Source organism: Cervus canadensis, chromosome 5 (assembly GCF_019320065.1).
Source record: "Cervus canadensis isolate Bull #8, Minnesota chromosome 5, ASM1932006v1, whole genome shotgun sequence".
NCBI lineage: Eukaryota > Metazoa > Chordata > Mammalia > Artiodactyla > Cervidae > Cervus > Cervus canadensis.
The window spans coordinates 14,402,082-14,424,291 of record NC_057390.1 but is presented as its reverse complement, the minus strand read 5'-3'; the positions used below and the strand labels follow the sequence as shown (position 1 = coordinate 14,424,291).

At 37.8% G+C, this 22,210-nt stretch overlaps 1 protein-coding gene and 2 non-coding genes across 3 annotated transcripts in view; 1 reads left to right on the top strand and 2 right to left on the bottom strand.

The window, feature by feature from the left end:
* The window catches only part of YIPF4 (Yip1 domain family member 4), a 42,084-nt gene that overhangs the window by 10,583 nt on the left and 9,291 nt on the right, over positions 1–22,210 (bottom strand). Inside the window, exons 2-5 of the mRNA XM_043468276.1 lie at positions 11,322–11,475; positions 9,244–9,415; positions 6,548–6,625; positions 1,132–1,245 (exon numbers count right to left, since the gene is read on the bottom strand). Of these exons, the coding sequence (XP_043324211.1) occupies positions 1,132–1,245; positions 6,548–6,625; positions 9,244–9,415; positions 11,322–11,475 (518 nt within the window). The remainder of the gene's footprint in view (positions 1–1,131; positions 1,246–6,547; positions 6,626–9,243; positions 9,416–11,321; positions 11,476–22,210) is intronic.
* Positions 1,763–1,894, top strand: LOC122442779. Its single transcript, XR_006269766.1, has one exon. It is a non-coding gene; the product is annotated as a small nucleolar RNA SNORA31 (small nucleolar RNA).
* TRNAG-UCC lies at positions 14,653–14,723 on the bottom strand. The gene has a single exon. It is a non-coding gene; the product is annotated as a tRNA-Gly (tRNA).

The following is a 22,210-nucleotide window of genomic DNA, read 5'->3' as shown; positions in this document are numbered from 1 at the left end:
TTCTAAAAGGAATAGTTTTTTTTACACTGGAATTAGTAATAAACTTTAAGTGAAACCAAAAGTCATACGTAACTCTACTTAAGTGAGTCTACTTAAATACTCTAGTATTTAAATACTCTAATATGGAGACCATATAATGGTAGTTCTAGTATTGAAAGTAGTGGTCTTAAGAAGTTCTATTTTCCATAAAGAAAAAAATTACATTCACTGTGTAATATACATACATGTGTGAAAGTAGTCATTTATTTTTTCCAAAGTGGTTCAAAATTAATAAATACCAAAATCTGCTATATCACTATTCATTAATAGTGTTTAATATTATCAGTAAATGTTTAAAGTGGGTACATTTTTAATAAGTTTAACACAGCATAAAGAAGTCCTGATTTCTGCAACATAGAAAACTCAGTTTATTAGAACTATGTATATCTTACTTGATCAGTAATTTACTATTCAAATAGGAGTAACAATTATTAAATAAACATCTAGTGGAATTTCAAATAAATATAATGAATTCATTTTATAAGCATAGAAAAGAAAAACTTTAATTAAAAAAATTTTCTGAGTGTAATATCCTAAGGCCAGATTTGCTCTTTGTTCTTTATTCTACCCTAGATATACATTATAATTTCTGGCAATTAAAAGGGGAAAATAAATACAATTGGTAAAATCAGTGAGTAAGATCACTGTTCCAAAATACTACTAACTGCTTGATATAAACAGTTATAGATTACAAGATTCTTTAGGCAGAAAACTAGTACAGTCAGCTCTTATTACCTGTGGGTTCTGCATCCACAGATTCAACCAACTGTGGACTGAAAATATTTGGGGGAAAAAAAAAATTCCAGAAAGTTTCAAAAAGCCAAACCTGGACTACAGACAACAATTTATATTATATTAGGTATCATAAGTAATCTGGAGATAATTTAAAGTAGATGGAAGGATTTGGATAGGTTATATGTAAACACTACACAATTTTATACTGGGGACTTGAACATCTGAAGATTTTCGTGTCTGTGGTGGTGGGGGGGGAGCGGCGATCCTGGAACCAATCTCCCACGGATATGCAGGGGTAATTGTAGACTTTCCTGACCGGAAAACAGTAAACTACATTTTATAACACACACTACTTACTTTTATAAGTGTAGACACGACTTCAAATGATCCAACCACCAAAAGTATAGGGGCTATTACAATGAGAGGAAGTAATGAATATCCTATAACTCCAAGAACTTGGCCATACGCAACCTGTGAATTTTCAAAATTTTAAATAAATATCATAGAAATCAAATTACTTACTTTAACCACTATTAAACATCATACAAACTTTGTTGTACTTACATAAACATGAGAATTAAGAAAATCATAAAAGTATCCTGTAGTAGTAGTAATACTATCCCCATTATGAAGAAACTGATTCTCAGAGAGACAAAGGTCTTTGTTCAAGAAAGACACAGCTAGCTGGTTAGAATTCAAAGTAAGATCTAGGTCTTTTAACTTCCTCGACAACAGTCTTTTTTTTTTTCTTTTTAATTTTTTACTTTTTAGTTGAAGGATAATTGCTTTACAGACTTTTGTTGTTTTCTGTCAAACCTCAACATGAATCAGCTATAGGTATATGTATGTCCCCTCCATCCTGAACTTCCCTCCCATCTCCCTCCCCACCCCACCCCTCTAGTTAATACAGAGCCCCCGTGTGAGTCAACAACAGTCTTAAATTACCAAAACAATTAGTGATACCTATTTTCATATAAAAATTGTATGAGTGCATCCACTGATAGACCTTGAACAACCTGCAGTTGTTCCTTTGGTTTGCACTAGGATGCAAAAGCAACATCCCCGCGCTTTCTGTCTGTCTGTGTGTGTGACAGCTCGGATTGAATAGGGGAGTACATCTGAAGCCTAGAAACGTGAGCTACTTTCATGCCAGAAAGGTGTGTTAATGGGCTCTTAAAAAAAAAAAAAATTGTATGAGATTTTGTCTAGAATGTAAGAAATAATACACAAACAAATGTCATTTTAAGTCCCTGTTAAAACTATTTTAAATTTCCATAAGCAGAGTAAAAAAGTTACACAGATAAATGTTACTCTAAACTTATTCAAGAGTTGTAGGTTAAGACAGTGAATTGAACACATATCTAATACTATTCCTTCTCGAAACTCCACTAAAAGGGAAGAAAAAAAAGAGACTCCTTTTTGTAAGAGGCATAAACAGGAGGCGAGAAGATGGAACAACACCAACTTAATTTTGGAAACTGGAAAGTAGAAGAACAAGACCTAAGAATCAGACTTGGAGATCTTTCCCCCAAGTGTGAGAAAAAGACTCAAGAGTTAGACATTTAGCATTCAGTGTTCATAGAGTAAGCCTAATATGAGTCAGTACCCATATGATAACTTTGCCTGGCATCCCTTCTGCTTTACTCTCTCCACAAACAGCTGAATTCCAGAGTGCTACAATTCCTAGGTTTACGGTAATTCGTAAAGTCTAATTTAATGGGGCAGTGATTCTCAAGGTGTGGCCCATGGTATTGTGGGGGTCCAGGAGACTCTTCGAAAAGACTGGACATCAAAACTAGTTTTTATAATAGTGATAAAACATTATCTGCCTTTTAAATTAGGTTGATATTGATATTAACAGAACAAAAACAATGGGTAAAACATCATGCTGCTTTATTATGCCAAGGTGGTATGAACTGTACTAATAGTAACTATGTTCTTTACTACCATACACAGAAAAGGAAAAAACCCTCCTGTTTCACTTAAAAACATCCTTAATGAAGCAGTTAAAATGACTGACTTTATCAAGCCTCAACCTTTGAATATGCCTTTTTAATATTCTGTATAACAAAATGCTAAGTACACAGAAAGCATTTCTTCTACCTTGATTCAATGGTTATCCCAAGGAAAGCATTTGTACAACTGCTTAAGTGAAGAGTTGAATTAGATGCTTTTATCCATGGAACACCATTCTTACGTGAAAGAACAAATGAAAAACAACTATAATTATTCAGAGTACTGACAGGCAACATGACTGAAAATGAATGAAACAAGCCTGCTGCTTCAAGAAAAACAACTCGCAGTATTTCTTTCAAATTACTAAATGCTATCTCTCAAGCAAAAAGTAGAATTTTGGTAAACTTACATCCAACACTGTAATCCTGACACTTTCTGCTGAGATAGGTGATCTTAATGAATGTGGTTTTCTGATATCGTAGAATAAAACGTGTCAACATTTGGAAGTTCTGCAAACTTCAGTGAACTAGTGTTCTCTAGATGATCATGCATAAGTAAAAAGATCCATTCAAAATGAATTTCAGTGAAACAGAATATAAAAAGTTCACTAATATGGTTTGAGATTCCTCACAAAAAAACTTTAAGAAACTATTTCCTGTTGAGGGCACCCAAAGCTGGTACTCTGGGAATACCCAGAGGGAAAGGGTTGGGAGGGAGGTGGGGGGAGGTGTGTTTAGGATGGGAGGGACACATGTAGAACCGTAGCTGATTCGTGCTGATGTATGGCAAAAACTATCACAATACTGTAAAGTAATTATCCTCCAATTAAAATAAATTAATTAATTGAAAAAAGTGATGTTATAGGTCAGAAAACATGTCTGATTTTTGGCAAATTATAAATATTAACAAGAGACAAGAAAAAAAAAACTAAAATACTATTATCTCTTGAACGTTAATGTAGTATCAGAATAGAATAACCACAGTCATCAAAAAAAATGTGTTAAAATATCCCTCCTTTTCAAATTATATACCTGTATGAGGCCTTATTTTTTATATAGACTTTATCCAAAGCAATATATCCTGTAACAATTGAATTCAGAAAGCAGATATCAGAGTCCAGATTCCATTAACCCAGATAATAAAGCTACTTCCAAAAATGTGTAACAATGCCTTTCCCTCAATTTGTTTTAAAAAAGTTTTCTTTAAAATGCATTATTTATGTTCAAATGTATTTGATTTGCTTTTAGTTTTAAATGAATAAACACACATTTAAAATTTTTATTTTAATTTCTAACATGGTAGTTTTGTTTGCTTTAACTGTTTTGGTCACAAAATGAGGCATGTTTATTCCTGGAAGTGTGGCATCTTAAGCACTGGGCCACCAGGGAAGTCCCCATGATAAATATTGGCAAATACAACCTACATTAAGCTCTATGGTTAAGTTCAGTTCAGTCACTCAGTCATGTCCGACTCTTTGCGACTCCATGGACTGCAGCATGCCAGGCCTCCCTGTCCATCACCAACTCCCAGAGTTTACCCAAGTTCATGTCCATTGAGTCGGAGATGCCATCCAACCATCTCATCCTCTGTTGTCCCCTTCTCCTGCCTTCAATCTTTCCCAGCATCAGGGTATTTTAAATTGGGACAGCTCTTCCCTTCAGGTGGCCAAAGTACCAGAGTTTCAGCTTCAACATCAGTCCTTTCAATGAACACCCAGGACTGATCTCCTTTAGAATGGACTGGTTGGATCTCCTTGCAGTCCAAGGGACTCTCAAGAGTCTTCTCCAACACCACAGTTCAAAAGCACCAATTCTTCGGTGCTCAGCTTTCTTTATAGTCCAACTCTCACATCCATACATGACCACAGGAAAAACCATAGCATTGACTAGACGGACCTTTGTTGGCAAAGTAATGTCTCTGCTTTTTAATATGCTATCTAGGTTGGTCAAAACTTTCCTTTCAAGGAGTAAGCGCCTTTCAATTTCATGGCTGCAGTCACCATCTGCAGTGATTTTGGAGCCCCAAAAAAGAAAGTCAGCCACTGTTTCCCCATCTATTTGCCATGAAGTGATGGGACCGGATGCCATGATCTTAGTTTTCTAAATGTAGAGCTTTAAGCCAACTTTTTCACTCTCCTCTTTCACTTTCATCAAGATGCTCTTTAGTTCTTCTTTGCTTTCTGCCATAAGGGTGGTGTCATCTGCATATCTGAGGTTATTGATATTTCTCCCAGCAATCTTGATTCCAGCTTGTGCTTCCTCCAGCCCAGCATTTCTCATGATGTACTCTGAATATAAGTTAAATAAAAAGAGTGACAATATACAGCCTTGACATACTCCTTTCCCGATTTGGAACCAGTCTGTTGTTCCATGTCCAGCTCTAACTATTGCTTCCTGACCTGCATACAGATTTCTCAGGAGGCAGGTCAGGTGGTTGGGTATTCCCATCTCTTTCAGAATTTTCCACAGTTTATTGTGATCCACACAGTCAAAGGCTTTGGTATAGTCAATAAAGCAGAAGTAGATGTTTTTCTGGAACTCTCTTGCTTTTTCGATGATCAAACGGATGCTGGCAATTTGATCTCTGGTTCCTCTGCCTTTTCTAAAACCAGCTTGAACATCTGGAAGTTCATGGTTCACCCATTGTTGAAGCCTGGCTTGGAGAATTTTGAGCATTACTTTGCTAGCGTGTGAGATGAGTGCAATTGTGCAGTAGTTTGAGCATTCTTTGGCATTGCTTTTCTTTGGGATTGGAATGAAAACTGACCTTTTCCAGTCCTGTGGCCACTGCTGAGTTTTCCAAATTTGCTGGCATATTGAGTGTAGCACTTTCACAGCATCATCTTTCAGGATTTGAAATAGCTCAACTGGAATTCCATCACCTCCTAGCTTTGCTCCTAGTGATGCTTCCTAAGGCCCACTTGACTTCACATTCCAGGAAGTCTGGCTCTAGGTGAGTGATCACACCATCGTGATTATCTGGGTCATGAAGATCTTTTTTTGCACAGTTCTTCTGTGTATTCTTGCCACCTCTTCTTAATATCTTCTGCTTCTGTAGAAGCATTTCTGTCCTTTATTGAGCCCATCTTTGCATGAAATGTTCCATTGGTATATCTAATTTTCTCGAAGAGATCTAGTCTTTCCCATTCTATTATTTTCCTCTAATTCTTTGCATTGATCACTCAGGAAGGCTTTCTTATCTCTCCTTGTATTCTTTGGAACTCTGCATCCAAATGGGTATATCTTTCCTTTTTGCTTCTCTTCTTTTCACAGCTATTTGTAGGACCTCCTCAGACAGCCATTTTGTTTTTTCGCATTTCTTTTTCTTGGGGATGGTCTTGATCCCTGTCTCCTGAACAATGTCATGAACCTCCGTCCATAGTTCATCAGGCACTCTGTCTATCAGATCTAGTCCCTTAAATCTATTTCTCTCTTCCACCATATAATTGTAAGGGATTTGATTTAGGGCATACCTGAATGGTCTAGTGGTTTTCTCTACCTTCTTCAGTTTAAGTCTGAATTTGGCAATAAGCTCTATGGACCTGAGATAAAAAGTTTGAGGACTAAACAGAGAATAAATTGTATGCTTCCCTATAAAGCTCTAAGTTATTTATAAAAAAAATAGGATTTTTTCTCATAACATTTATAGAATATGCATAATACTAATACATAGATCACCTTGAAAGCAGCAGCATAAATTAAAAGCAGTTCTGGGGCAACAAACAATGACAATGAACATAGTTATTAATAGTATCTGCAATATCAAAAATAAAGCTTACCATAAAAAACAAAGACTATTTTCAAAATTAACTACTTACTTCTCCACCAAGAACTCTAGCCAGTAAGAAAATCGTTAGTGAACCAAATATCCAAATGGTTATAATCCATGAGACCACCTTAAGAGAAAAAAATTCATGCAATTAATATCTGTGTTACCAAATAAGCTGAAAATTTCCCATGAGCTCAATTCTCTACCATATAAGGTATTTTGGTATCACTGACTTTAGGTCATAGGAAGTTTGGGTTCCCAGGTATCTTCCCAAAACCTAGTAAGAATATAACATGTAATATAATTGTACATCCAAACTGAAAATTTAGTAATGATCAGTTGCTTAAGGAAACGTCAGTATTTTAAGATCTATGATAAAAGATGACTGCAGAAAGACAGCAAAGTGTTGCCTTTCAACTCCTACTTTACAGCATTCCACACGGTAAATTTATCCATGAAACAAATTACTAATCTCAGGAGGTCTCTAAAATGTACATTAATTACCATTTATCCAAGTAATAGAATACAGACAACACTTCAGACACTTTTAGCTCCTGAGACTGACATGATAATGATACATGCACACACTTCCATGCTCTGTCCGCGTGAGGGGTCTAGAAGTAAAGACACTCCGTGGAAACGGAAGGAGACTAACTGCCCGGTTACGGTGCATGACGTGTGTCCTCAGTCGCGTCAGATTCTCTGCAACCCCAGGGACTTGGAGCCCACCAGGCTCTACCGTCCATTGGATTTCCAGACAAGAATACTGGAATGAGTTGCCATTTCCTTTTCCAGGGGATCTTCCTGACACAGGGATTGAACCCATGTCTCTTACATCTCCTGCACAGGCAAGTGGATTCTTTACCACTAATGCCATCTGGGAAGCCCAGATACTTACTGGTTTCTAAATATTCCCCTATAAAAGGAACTAGGACTCCCTAGAGAAATGACTGATTCCAGGGCTGGGACAGAGAAAATGAAACAGGAGTCCAGAATGCACTGTGAAGTCAAGAAGAAAGGAAGCACTCAAAAAAGGATGGGAATATGTCAAGAGGATACCAAAGCTAACCTGAAGGACCTTCCAATAGCTAAAACTGCAACAATCTAAGCAATAAAATACATGATTATACTGGATTATAGTCCACAAAGTAAAATAAATATCTGTCCATACTGCCAAAGATAAATAAATAAGTAATGACAAAGAAAGAATAGCTGTTCCAAAGAGAACACTAACTAATACATGTGGAAGAAAGGAGGAAAATCATATTCAGTAAACAATATAGTAATAATTATTGAAAGATCCATCAATAGATGCCAAAATTCGTAGGCTAAAACTTGATGAGAAACAGAGTGCTTGCATAGTCACAAAGTATCTCCATAAGATATTTATTATATTAAAAAGGGAAAAATAGCAACGTTACAGTGGAGGAATTGGGCAGATACCACCCCCTTACCTTACCAAGTGATCAACAATAATAGCACTGGTAATAAGACATATCAGTATCATGTAATGCCTAATAGTATGTAGAGAAGGGCACAATGTCATTTCTGTGATATTCTTCCCAAAAATGTATTACTTCAATCCAGCATGAGAAAATATTAAACAAATTCAAATTAAGAAACATTCTATGGAGGTAAGAATTTTCTGTTTTTAGCCTTAGAACCCTGCGTTCAAATGAAAGATTATATAGATAAATTCACTTAGAGATGCTCTACATGAAGGGTTGATGGTAGGCAAGAGACCAGAACCCCCATTCAACTTTTTCAATGGTCCTTGTCTGCAACAGAATACTTGATATAAACCTATCCAAGGTAAATATTAATAGGACTAGTCTTACATAACATTAAGGATTTTGCTATGGAGAGAATACTCTGAATTATCAAGTAAGCACAAATTTAATCACAAATGTACTTTAGGAAAGGAGGCAGAAGGGTATCTGACTACAGTAGAGAAGACGATGTGACAATGGAGATTACAGTGATGCAGCCAGAAGTCAAGGAATGTCGCAGCCTCTGACTTGGAAAGAGGCAAGCAACAGGCTGTCCTGGAGCCTCCAGAGGAACCAGCCCTGCTGACATTTTGATTCTAGCCCTTTAACACTCAACTTGGATTTCTGACTTCGAGAACTGTCAAAGAATAAATCTGCATTGTGTTAAGTCACTAAACTTACAGGAATGTGTTATAGAACAAATGGAAACTAATTTATTTCCAAATCACTCTGTGATAAAGAATTATTTTTTACTCACCTAAAGCCTTAAACTAAAGATGAGGGAGTGATGTGTACATGCTGTGTCTTGATAATACAGATAAGACCTCTGAGAATGGGACATAGTATTATGTAAAAACTAATACTGATGGAATCCTGTCATCATTAAAAAGTTTATTTTAAAAAACAGAACTAAAAATGAATAAAAGATAAAAACGTGAGTATTGTTTCCAACTCTTTATTCTTATGGAAAACCAGAAAGGGCATGGGCAGCTGGGAACAGTCCCAACCACTTACCCACTTGCCATACAAACACTAATATTTTTCATGTGAATGATGATGTAGAATGGTTTGGAAGCCATTAATCCAAGGAACCTCCCACTTATTTAAGAACAGTTGTAGGGATGGACAAGTGAGAAACAATGGGTAAAGCTAAAGCATTTTTCAAACATAATCAAGCACTACAGTTAATATTTGTTATTTCAAATTTTAAAACTCTTAAACTATTTAGAATTTGTGTAAAGGAAGATGTACTTACCCTAAACTGTCCATATAATGATATCATGGAAAAGAAAAGAACAACAGCCAGGGGACCCCAGAAGTCAGGATTGTCTCTCACCACTTGTCTATTAAAACCAAGTGATGGCATTGGCATCAAAACACATCGAATTTTGTAGTAAATATCCTTTAGATCAATATCCAATTCTTCCCTATAATTTTAAAATAAGAATTCTTAGAAGGCACATACTTTTGAATATTGAGCCAGTTGTAGAAGAATTTAAGAAAAGTTTAAATATAACAGTACAGTCTCCACAGGTCAACAAAACATTTGCATTTGAAGTACATTTCCAAGATGTACATTTTCAACATCTCTAGTTGGGATACATCTCACAATAGCTGGTGTCTTAACAACTGCTGTCAGTCTGGCATGAGGCCAAGTGCTTCCAAGATCTGCTTTTCCTTTTGCCAGTCTCCTGGAGGCACTACCAATTTGAGACTTTAAATAAAATTCTTCTCTTGAGAATTTTTGGGACCATAGACTGCAATTCTACATTCTTATAGGAACTTTTTCTTCCAACGTTTTACCTAGTGCCAAACAGACAAGCAAACTTCCTTGGTTTCTCTTTCTGCATGGTTGATCATTTCTCATTTATCCTTACACTAAGGAGATAAGACAGCCCTTTAACGTTCTAGTTTTATGCTGTCTTAGCCACTTTTTCTCTTTTATTAATAAATGTAAAATAACTGCACCTTATAATCTATGACATCTTAGATTTGATGAAATTCAGTATAATAACATTAAGAAACAATGTTTTTAGTACTTGATCTACCAATAATTACTACAGAGAATAACTTAGTAATGTCTTGATTTTACAATGCTATAGGTTCTTCTTAGGGGAGAAGGAAATGGCAACCCACCCCAGTATTCTTGTCAAGAGAATCCCGTGGACAGAGGAGCCTGGTGGGCTGCTGTCCATGGGGTCGCACAGAGTCGGACATGACTGAAGCGACTTGGCATGCATGCATGCACTGGAGAGGGAAATGGCAACCCACTCCAGTGTTCTTGCCTGGAGAACCCCAGGGACAGAGGAGCCTGGTGGGCTGCCGTCTGTGGGGTCGCACAGAGTCGGACACGACTGAAGCGACTTAGCAGCAGCAGCAGGTTCTTCTTTCCAAACTGTTAAATTCTTCACTTTTTCCCCCTAAGTGATACATGTACATGCTATTGATCTTTACGTGTGCTAAGGTGCTTCAGTCGTGTCTGACTCTGTGACCCTATGGACTGTAGCCCGCCAGGCTCCTCTGTCCAGGGGGATTCTCCAGGCAAGAAAACTGGAGTGAGTTGCCATGCCCTCCTCCAGGAGATCTTCCCAACCTAGAGGATCCAACGGGTGTCTCTTACGTCTCCCGCAATTGGCAGGCGAGTTCTTTACTACTAGCACCACCTGGGAAGCTCAAGGGATACATAATCACTTAAAAATCTTCAAGTACTATGAAGAAGGTGAAAGTATCCCGGTAGTCCTCCCAGGGTTAGCTTGAAAATTGCTATATGGGAGAGAGTTTGGAGAGGCCATCTTTTTGGAATTCTTAATTTGTCTTAAACTGAACTTTCAATGAGTTAAAAATATTATTTCATTATTCCAGTTTTACTAATTACAGGTGACCTGGAACAATGTGGGGATTATGGGTGCCACCCTCCATCAAAAATACATGTATAATTTTGACTCCCCCAAAACTTAACTACTAATAGCCTGCTGTTGACCAGAAGAGTTAGCAATTACATAAAAAGTTGATTAACACATATTCTGCACACCCTTATTTTATGCATTCATGATATTTCTAGGCTACACAGTTCACCTGCGAGTTTCTTTGCACTACTGCAAATCTCAAAAAAATTTTCCAATACAAGTGCTTAAAATAATCCAAGTATAAGTAGACCTACACAGCTCAAACCTCAGTTGTTCAAGGGTCAAATGTACTAGCAAAATTGAAAATAGCTAAAACTTTTGACCAAAAAGGTTAAGGTTTTCCATACCTGTCTTAAATAATATGAAAGAATATAATCATTTCACAGACCAGCTCTAAAATCCAAAAATATACATTATTTTTACATACAGGAGTGGCTTGTTATCTTCAGGGTCATCATCTTCAACTTCCAAAAGCCAGCCATATCCTCTTTGTCTCAGAAATGTAGTAGCTGTAGATTCTTTGATAAAATCTCCACCAAGGTTTAACTTGACATCTGGGGGTGCTATTGAACCACTGAGATCTTAGGAGAAAAGACGACAAAACTATAAATTAAGGTAAAATGTGTGAATCCTAACCAACATAAGCAAATATTCAACTAAAAATTATCATTTGAAGATCTCTAAGTATGAACACCTGCTAGTGCATAGAATTTTCATATTTTATAGTTGATAGTATTAAAAACAAGACAACAAACACAAAATGGGAGTCACTTATGCTAAGTCCCATGTCACCAAACCAAAAATTAATTACAATTTTGGCTTCTCCCAGAAACAGAATCTTAAATCACCTGGTCATCATGAGTGAGGTAATCTGCCTGAAAGACCCTGCAATCTCCTAAAGGAAAGTGACTTTGCCATAACTAACCCACTTCCAGCTAATACAACTTCCCTTCCCTGCTTCCTTCTGCTTAAAGTCTTTCATTTTGTACAGCCCCTCAAAGCTCCTTTCTATCTGCTAAATGGGAAGCTGCCAAATTCATGAATCATTGAATAAACCAATAAAATCTTTAAAAGTTACTCAGTTGAATTTATTTTTTCACCAAGAGATACCTAAAAACCACTTAAATTTTTACAGGAAAATGAAAATTGGAGTAGTGAAGACACATGAAAGATTTCACATCTAATTAGCTAACCTTGTACCAGAATCTAGACTTATTAACTGTAACTTTAAATTTTAAATGGAAGATATATTAAAAAATGTACTACAGGATATCATTTTCTTGTTTGGTTTCATACGTTGGTTGGTTTGGTTTTGGCCACACCTCAAGGCTTGTAGTATCTTAGTTCCCCTACCAGAGACTGAACCCTGGCCCTGGAAGCAAAAGCATCGAGTCCTAATCACTAGACTACCAGGGATTTTGAATTTCCTTCATTATTATGTACATTATGTGCTTCAGAACAAAGTGACTGCATAAATTCTTTTTAAAGGCACTCCATATTTATATATGCAAACCAACAGATATTATTATTTGCTAAAAGAAAACCACAGATAATTTCTCCTACTTTTTCATGTATTTACTAATATTCTTTTTTTTAAATCATCAACTGTCTATGCTAAGTGCTTTATGTATTAATGCTTAGTCCTGGATAAATCTAAGTAGTAAGAGTTCCCTGATATTTCAGCTAACTTTTTTTCTTTATATAATCATACAACTTATCTTTAGTTTCGGCAATTCGGGGAAATTCTAAAAAGCAGTGAAGAGATCCTGTTTATCCACATTACAAAATAAATCCATTCACAGTCTGTACCAGTGCCTCAGAGGTTACAGATAATCACAGCAGTACATGTATCACATGTTCTGGTCAAAAAAAAAAAATGGGAATAGTGAAGGACTTGCTTGAGGTCATAAAGCAATTAACTGAAAAACACATTTGTAGGACCAAACATGCACAAGTAAACAACCATCAATGCTGCTACCTAGTCACAAGACTGGAGTGGGCCATCAGAAAACAATTTTGGCAACAGCAAGTCAGAACACTCAACACAGACTCTCCTTCCTTGGAGATCATATATAGTAAAAAGAAGAGCTTAATTTTGCACATTACCCTAAGTTTTCTAGGTTAGCTTTTGAAAAATGCTAAAAAAAAAATCTGGCTTAAACTTTAATCACTGAGGGGCTCAATTATGGGAACAGTGTGGGGATTACAGGTGCCACCTTCCGTCAAAGATACATGTATAATTTTGACTCCTCCAAAACTTAACTACTAATAGCCTTGTTGACCAGATGACTTACCAATTACATAAAAAGTTGATTATGTTAATATAATATTCTGTACATCTACATCTATTTTATGCATTCATGATATTTCTGGTTCTGACAATTCCTGCAACTATCTGGTTCTGACAACTCCAGCAATTAATTATAATAAAGTTTGTATTCTGAAGCTAAGTTCTAACTTAGCTACTAATTAATACAGCATATTATTAATGCTTCTAGTCTCCAGTTTCCTATTCAAAGTTCTTTCCATGTTTAACATTATATGACTCTAAGAAGCTTTTAAATGGGAGTTTATTGAGCTAGAGATAAAATCCAAGTACTTTCGAATGCACTGTCCTTCTCTGCTTAGGTTTAAAAAATAGTCTCTGTAGATGCTGCCATAGAATCTTTTGATTAAAATACTCTCTCAAAATTACTTTCTGCTTCATCTTACTCCGAGATCAAGATGAAAGAGTTGAAACTTAACTAAAATTCTACTTCCAACAGGTACAAAGAGTGCTTTTTTTTTTTTTTTTTGCTTTAACAAGAGGAAGATTTAGATGAAGAAGTCATTAGTACAACAGTGACATGAAAGGTTTTGGAATTATGAGACAGGAAGGACCTTAACAACTGTTTCCTGGCCTCTTGGAAAGGCTGCACTTAAAGTCCTTTTCTAAACCAAAAAAAGATATATAAATCCCAGAGCTAAGGAGTGCTGTGAGAAAGAATTGTATATGTTTAGTAGTTTTTCAGAGCGTGGATGCAGAGCCTCAAAAAGGCACCTTTAGCTTACAATTTGGTAGTGTTTTCCATTCTAGGCAATGTAGGAAAACATTATGGACACATATAGGACAATGCTAAAAACAGCAGTTTGACACATCACTCAGTTCTCCCAAAATACAAGTAGATGTGAGTACAAAAAAAGCAACAGCAAAGTTAGAAAAAAAATAAAAATTCAGTAATTATCCTAAAATGTGAGCAAGCTAGCACATAAAAAACATCGGAAAACAATGAGAAATATTCCAAATCACTCCAGGAACACAGCTGTCTTGCATTAAACCAGAATAGAAACAAGCTAGCTTGATCAACTCCAGCATAGGTATCCAGAATTACAGGGCTTCCCCAGGTGGTGCTGGTGGTAAAGAATCTGCCTGCCAATGCAGGATACACAGGGACACGGGTTCGGGAAGACCCCCTGAAGTAGGCAATGCCACCCCACTCCAGTATTCTTGTCTGGAAAATTCCATAGGCATAAGAGCCCGGCGGACACTACAGTACATGGGGCTACAAAGAGTTGGACTCAACTGAGTAAGTGAGCACATCTACCAGAATTATAATACACTCATTTTAAGTTAATTTTTCTTTGTTGTTGTTATTTAGTCGCTAAGTCATGCCTGACTCTTTGCAACCCCATGGACTGTAGCCCATCAGGCTCCTCTGTCCATGGGATTTCCCAGCCAAGAATACTAGAGTGGGTGCCATTTCCTTCTCCAAAGGATCTTCCCAGCCCAGGGATCGAACCTGTGTCTCCTGCTTGGAAGGCAGATTCTTTACCACTGAGCCACCTGGGAAGCCCAAATTCTCTCTTACTACGCTATAACATTCTTGTCATTTTCTAAGTAAAAAGACAACAAGGATAATAATAAATATAAGTGGATTTAAGAGGAAATGATCTTTGAAAGAAATCTCAAAAATGTTTCCTTTGCTTGTCTGGGCTCAGAGTGAAGAAGAATATCAATACATTTCAAATTTTATTGAAAGCCACCTGGAAAAATGGCAGAACAAAACTTAATGGTAATTCTCCCTCCTTTTCAATTCAAGTTGGGTTGAGGAATCCTTTCTCTGAATCTTCTACTCAGCCTGAGAACTTTACTTTGAAGAATTTGGTCAGTGTAGTATGATGGTATACTCAGGATGAAGTTTACTGCTGATCTGCCCCTACAAAAGTTCTAATTTTATGAAAGAAGAGTAAACTGCACGAACATGAACATTTTGTTGGTACTTGCCAACTTCTTATATACGTGAATAAGCATTTTCTTACTGAACAAGCAATAAGAGCAAGGACAAAAAAATTACTCCATTTTATTTGAATGAAAATGAAATGAAATCCATGTGAGCTTAAATCTAAACCAGAATGGACTATCTGTGCAGCAAAATAAAACAAGCACATGTTTCACACTTAAGGGATAAATTCCACTGTTCTATTTTAGTTATAAAAACATTTTAATGCATATATAGTCCAATGAAAGAGCCCAAGAAACCAAGCAAGTACATAATGGTCTTATAATAGCTAGACTTCCCAAGTAGCTCAGTGCTGAAGAATCCACCTGTAATGCAAGAGAAAGGTTCGATCCCTCGGTTAGAAAGATGCCCTGGAGAAGGAAATGGGAAACACTCCATTACTCTTGCCTTGGAAATCCCACAGGCAGAAAGGGTGGCGGGCTACAGGCCACAGGGTGGCGAACAGTTGGGCACAACTTAGGGACAACAGCAACAGACCTATATTGGAGCTTGATTATGTTACTCCATAAGAAAAAATTTTAAAGACTTGTATAAAATTATGTCCTAGGTAATATTTTTACTCATATCATTTTGGTTTACGATTTTAGCAGCTTTACTATGTGATTTACTATCTGAGGCAAGAGTACTGGAGTGGGTTGCAATTTCCTTCTCCAGGGGATCTTCCTGACCCAGGGATTGAACCCAGGTCTCCCGCATTGCAGGCAGACGCTTTACCGTCTAAGCCACCAGGGAAGCTCTTACTATTTGATACTACTAGCTAATTTTCATATTGCACATAACATTAATTAAAATAAATTAAATCTCCTGAACCTGCCTTTAGAAAAATTAAATCTCATCTTGGCACAAACCAGTTGTTGTTGTTCAGTCACTCAGTTGTATCTGACTCTTTGTGACCCCAGAAAAAAAGACTGCACCCAAGTACTGTATTTCGGACTCTTTTTGTTGACTATGAGGGCTACTCCACTTCTTCTAAGGGATTCCTGCCCATAGTATAATGGTCATCTGAATTAAATTCACCCATTCCAGCCCATTTTAGTTCACTGATTCCTAAAATGTCAATGTTCACGCTTACCATCTCCTGTTTGACCAATTCATTCATGAACCTAACATTCCGGGTTCCTATGCAATACTGTTCTTTATAGCATCAGACTTTACTTTCACCACCAAACACATCCAAAACTGGGCACTGCTTCTGCTTTGGCTCAGACTCTTTACTCCCTCTAGAGCTATTTCTCCACTCTTCTCCAACAGCATACTGAGCACCTACCAACCTGGGGAGTTCATCCTTCAGTGTCATATCAGCCTTTTCATACTGTTCATGGTGTTCTCAAGGCAAAAATGCTGAAGTGGTTTGCCATTCATTCCCTTCTCCAGTGGACCACGTTTCTGTTAGAAAAATCAATTATCTAACAGAAATTTATTTTATTTGCTTTATGAGTCTTTTAACTCTTACTTTGAAATAATCATAGAGTCATAGGAAGTTGCAAAAAGGTTTTATGTACCCTTCACCCTGTTTTCCCCCAACGGTACCATTACATATACTATCAAAACCAGGACACTGACATTGATACAGTCAATAGAACTTCCTGATTTTACCAGTTTAAAGCACACTTATTTGTCTATGTATATGTGTGTATTTGTCGTTGCTGTTTAGTTAAGTCACGTACAACTTTTTTGCAAGTCGGACTTTCGCCACCAGGCGCCTCTGTCCATGGGATCTCCCAGGCAAGAATACTAGAGTGAGTTGCCATTTTCTTCTCCAGGGGATATTCCCGACCCAGAGATCAAACCCACATCACCAGCACTGGCAGGCAGATTCTTTACCACTGAGCCACCAGGGAAGCCCTGTATGTGCGTACAGTTCTATGCAATTTTACCACATTTTAGATTTGTCTAATACCTTACAAATTTGAAATTTATGAAAATAAATGTCAATTTTTAAAAAAGGTAAATCTTGCATAACTACCTTCTTTTCCTCCCCAAGAAAGGTTGAGTCATTTTCAATTTTCAAGCAGGAAAGAAAAGCTAATTCTTGCACCCATTATATATCGCATACTGTGTTTCATGAGCATATTGTATAAAGGATTTTTGTGATAATAGCTACATGAATATAATGTTTTTAAAAATCAAGCAGGAAATTTTTAAAAAGGAAAAACTAAAGATTCTTCTATCAACACTACTAAATTGTATTAGAGGTGATATGTTTTCTGGAGAGGGGGAATATTACACAAAGTAGGCTAGTTACCTTAACAGATTAACAGGAAATTACTGTTTACTCAAAAAGAGCATATTAATACAAAAATTATTGCATCATTATGCCTGCAAATTACTGATCACAATCATGTCCTAACAGTTGTATTGTTTTTATTGGGAGTGTCTTAGTCTGTTTAGGCTGCTAGAACGAAATAAAATAGACTTGTAAACAATAGAAATTTGTTTCTCACAATCCTGGAGGTTGGAAAATAAAGTCAAGGTGTCAGCACGTTCAGATAAGGGCTTTCTTCTAGCTGGCTGACTTCTCCTTGTGCATCCACATGGCAGAAGTGGGTATGGAGCTCTAGAATCTTTTTAACAAGAGCACAAGTCTCATTCATGAGAGCTCCATCCTCACGATCTCAGTACCTCCCAAAGGCTCCACTTATCCACTTATTAACATCATCACTGGGCATTAGAATTTAAACATTATGAATTTTGAGGGACACAACTCTTCAGACCATAATGAGGTAGAAACACTGAGGAGGTTGAGCTCAAAAGGCAATATACTGAGCCCAGTTTTCTTCTGTAGATTTTATTCAATTGTCAGCTTAACATGTTAACTTAACACTGTAGCTATTTCAAAAGCACCTAAAACTCAATATTCCAAAAGTGAATTCTGGATATTTAAGGTTTTCTTCTAGCTTCTTATTTCAGTGAATAGTACCACTATCCTATCCAGCACTGTAAACCAGAAAGAAGTCTGCTTATCCTTGACAGTTTCCTTCATTCACATGCTTCCCACACCATTCAACCACCACTAAATTTCATCACTTTTATCTCTTAATATTTTTTGAACCTGCCCACTTTTCTCCATTTCTACCACCAGCGCCAATCTAATACAAACTATCATCTCCTGCCTGCGTGACTATAATGGTCTGCTAACTGCTCTCCCTAATTATTCTTCTTTCAATCCATTCTTACCTACAGCCAGAACAGTCTTTCTTAAATGCAAATCTTTCACTCTCGGTCTAAAATCCTTCGGTGGCCTCCCATTTCTTTTTCAGCTAAATCTAATAATCTCTACATGCCCTATCTACTTCTTCAGAACAATTCTCTGTCTCCCTCCCCACCGTGACCCTATGCTCCAGTCACATTAAGCCGCTCAGTTTTCTGAATGAACCAAGATCCCTTTAACCTTAGGGACTTTGTACCTGGTTGTTTCCTCCAACTTCAGATAATTAAATACCACCCATTCTTCAGTTCTTAGGTATACTTATTTAAGAAATTTTCCATGGTTTCCCTGACTAGGTAACATTCCTTTCATGGTCCCCTTGGCTCTTCCTTCACAGCACTTATTGTACATAATAATATATTTGTGTTCATTTGGTTAATGTCTCTAATTCTCTGATGGGAGAAGCTAAGTGTGTTTGTTGTCCTTTTGTTTTGAACACGTTACTCCAATAACTGTTACAGTACCTGGTCCATAGTAGGCACCCAACAAATGTGTGCAGGTTGGATGGATTAATCAATGGAAGGGCAAATAGCTACACAGAGCTTGAAAGAAAGTAATAAGAATATAAACTGAAAGTTGGGGGAAAGAAGACTTTTATCATTCTGCGGTGTATTTTGGTAACACTGTAACCTGCAATGAAGACCTACAAGATCTTTTAGAACGAACACCCAAAAAAGATGTCCTTTTCTTTATAGGGGACTGGAATGCAAAAGTAGGAAGTTAAGAAACACCTGGAGTAACAGGCAAATTTGGCCTTGCAGTACGGAATGAAGCAAGGCAAAGGCTAATAAGAGTTTTGCCAAGAGAACGCACTGGTCATAGCAAACACCCTCTTCCAACAACACAAGAGAAGACTTTACACATGGACATCACCAGATGGTCAACACCGAAATCAGATTGATTATATTCTTTGCAGCCAAAGATGGAGAAGCTCTATACAGTCAGCAAAAACAAGACCTGGAGCTGACTGTGGCTCAGATCATGAACTCCTTACTGCCAAATTCAGACTTAAACTGAAGAAAGTAGGGAAAACCACTAGACCATTCAGATATGACCTAAATCAAATCCCTTATGACTATACAGTGGAAGTGAGAAATAGATTTAAGGGACTAGATCTGATAGAGAACCTGATGAACTATGGATGGAGGTTCATGTCATTGTACAGGAGACAGGGATCAAGACCATCCCCATGGAAAAGAAATACAAAAAGGCAAAATGGTTGTCTGTGGAGGCCTTACAAATAGCTGTGAAACAAAGAGAAGCGAAAAGCAAAGGAGAAAAGAAAAGATATTCCCACTTGAATGCAGAGTTCCAAAGAATAACCAGGAGAGATAAGAAAGCCTTCCTCAGCGATCAATGCAAAGAAATAGAGGGAAACAACAGAATGAGAAAGACTAGAGATCTCTTCAAGAAAATTAGAGATATCAAGGGCACATTTCATGCAAAAATGGGATCAAAAAGGACAGAAATGGTATGGACCTAACAGAAGCAGAAGATATTAAGAAGAGGTGGCAAGAATACACAGAAGAACTGTACAAAAAAGATCTTCATGACCCAGATAATCACAATGGTATGATCACTCACCTAGAGCAGACATCCTGGAATGTGAAGTCAACTGGGCCTTAGAAAGCATCACTACAAACAAAGCTAGTGGATGTGATGGAATTCCAGTTCAGCTATTTCAAATCCTGAAAGATGATGCTGTGAAAGTGCTACACTCAACATGCCAGCAAATGTGGAAAACTCAGCAGTGGCCACAGGACTGGAAAACTTCAGTTTTCATTCCAATCCCTAAGAAAGGCAATCCCAAAGAATGCTCAAAGTACTGCACAATTGCACTCATCTTACACACTGGTAAAGTAATGCTCAAAATTCTCCAAGCCAGGCTTCAGCAATACGTGAACCGAGAACTTAGAGATGTTCAAGCTGGTTTTAGAAAAGGCAGAGGAACCAGAGATCAAATTGCCAATATCCGCTGGATCATCGAAAAAGCAAGAGAGTTCCAGAAAAACATCTATTTCTGCTTTATTGACTACGCCAAAGCCTTCGACTGTGTGGGTCACAATAAACTGTGGAAAATTCTGAAAGAGATGGGAATACCAGACCACCTGACCTGTCTCTTGAGAAACCTGTATGCAGATCAGGAAGCAACAGTTAGAACTGGACATGGAACAACAGACTGGTTCCAAGTAGGAAAAGGAGTACGTCAAGGCTGTATATTGTCACCCTGCTTATTTAACTTATATGCAGAGTACATCATGAGAAATGCTAGGCTGGAAGAAGCACAAGCTGGAATCAAGATGGCTGGGAGAAATATCAATAACCTCAGACATGCAGATGACACCACCCTTATGGCAGAGAGTGAAGAGGAACTAAAAAGCCTCTTGATGAAAGTGAAAGAGGAGAGTGAAAAAGTTGCCTTAAAGCTTAACATTCAGAAAACTAAGATCATGGCATCTGGTCCCATCACCTCATGGGAAATAGATGGGGAGACAGTGGAAACAGTGTCAGACTTTATTTTTTTGGGCTCCAAAATCACTGCAGATGGTGACTGTAGCCATGAAATTAAAAGATGCTTACTCCTTGGAAGGAAAGTTATGACCAACCTAGATAGCATATTAAAAAGCAGAGACATTACTTTGCCAACAAAGGTCCTTCTGGTCAAGGCTATGGTTTTTCCAGTGGTCATGTATGGCTGTGAGAGTTGGACTGTGAAGAAAGCTGAGCGCCAAAAAATTGATGCTTTTGAACTGTGGTGTTGGAGAAGACTCTTGAGAGTCCCTTGGACTGCAAGGAGATCCAACCAGTCCATTCTAAAGGAGATCAGTCCTGGGTGTTCATTGGAAGGACTGATGCTGAAGCTGAACCTCCAATACTTTGGCCACCTCATGTGAAGAGTTGACTCACCGGACAAGACCCTGATGCTGGGAGGGATTGGGGGCAGGAGGAGAAGGGGACAACAGAGGATGAGATGGCCGGAAAGCATCACCGACTCGATGGGCATGAGTTTGAGTAAACTCCGGGAGTCTGTGATGGACAGGGCGGCCTGGCGTGCTGCATTTCATGGGGTCGCAAAGAGTCAGACACGACTGAGTGACTGAACTGAACTGTAACCTGCAATAACATGAAAAATAAAATATGTATCTAATGAACTGGAATGTATTAAATTAAAAAAAAAATAGACGCTATATCAAGAAAAGACATTAGGGCTTTCCTGGTGGCTCAGTGGTAAAGAATCCACCTGCCAAAGCAGGAAATGGGTTTGACCCCCGGTCCAAGAAGATCCAACTAAGCTCCTGTGCCACAACTACTGAGCCCACTTGCTGCAACTACTGAAGTGTGTGCGCCCTTGAGCCCACGCCCCATCAGGAGAAGCCACTGCAACGAGAAGCCCATGCACCGTAACCAGACAGTAGCCCCTGCTCACAGTAACTAAAGCCCCTGCAGCAACAAAGACCCAGCACAAGCAAAAAAAGAACATTTTTTTTAAAAAGGAAGAGACATTAATAAAGCAGATATACAAAATTATATTTGCACTCTGTAAACATAGTCCTTGGAGAAGGAAATGGCAACTTATTCCAGTATTCTTGCCTGGGAAATTCCTTGAACAGAGGAGCCTGGCAGGCTACAGCCCATGGGGTCGCATAGAGTCAGAAATGAGTTAACGACTAAACAATAAACATAATCTTACCTGCACTATGTGAAAGTGAAGTCGCTCAGTCATGTCCGACTCTGTGCGACCCCATAGACTGCAGCCTACCAGGCTCCTCCGTCCATGGGATTTTCAAGGAAAGAGTACTGCAGTGGGGTGCCATTGCCTTCTCCAGG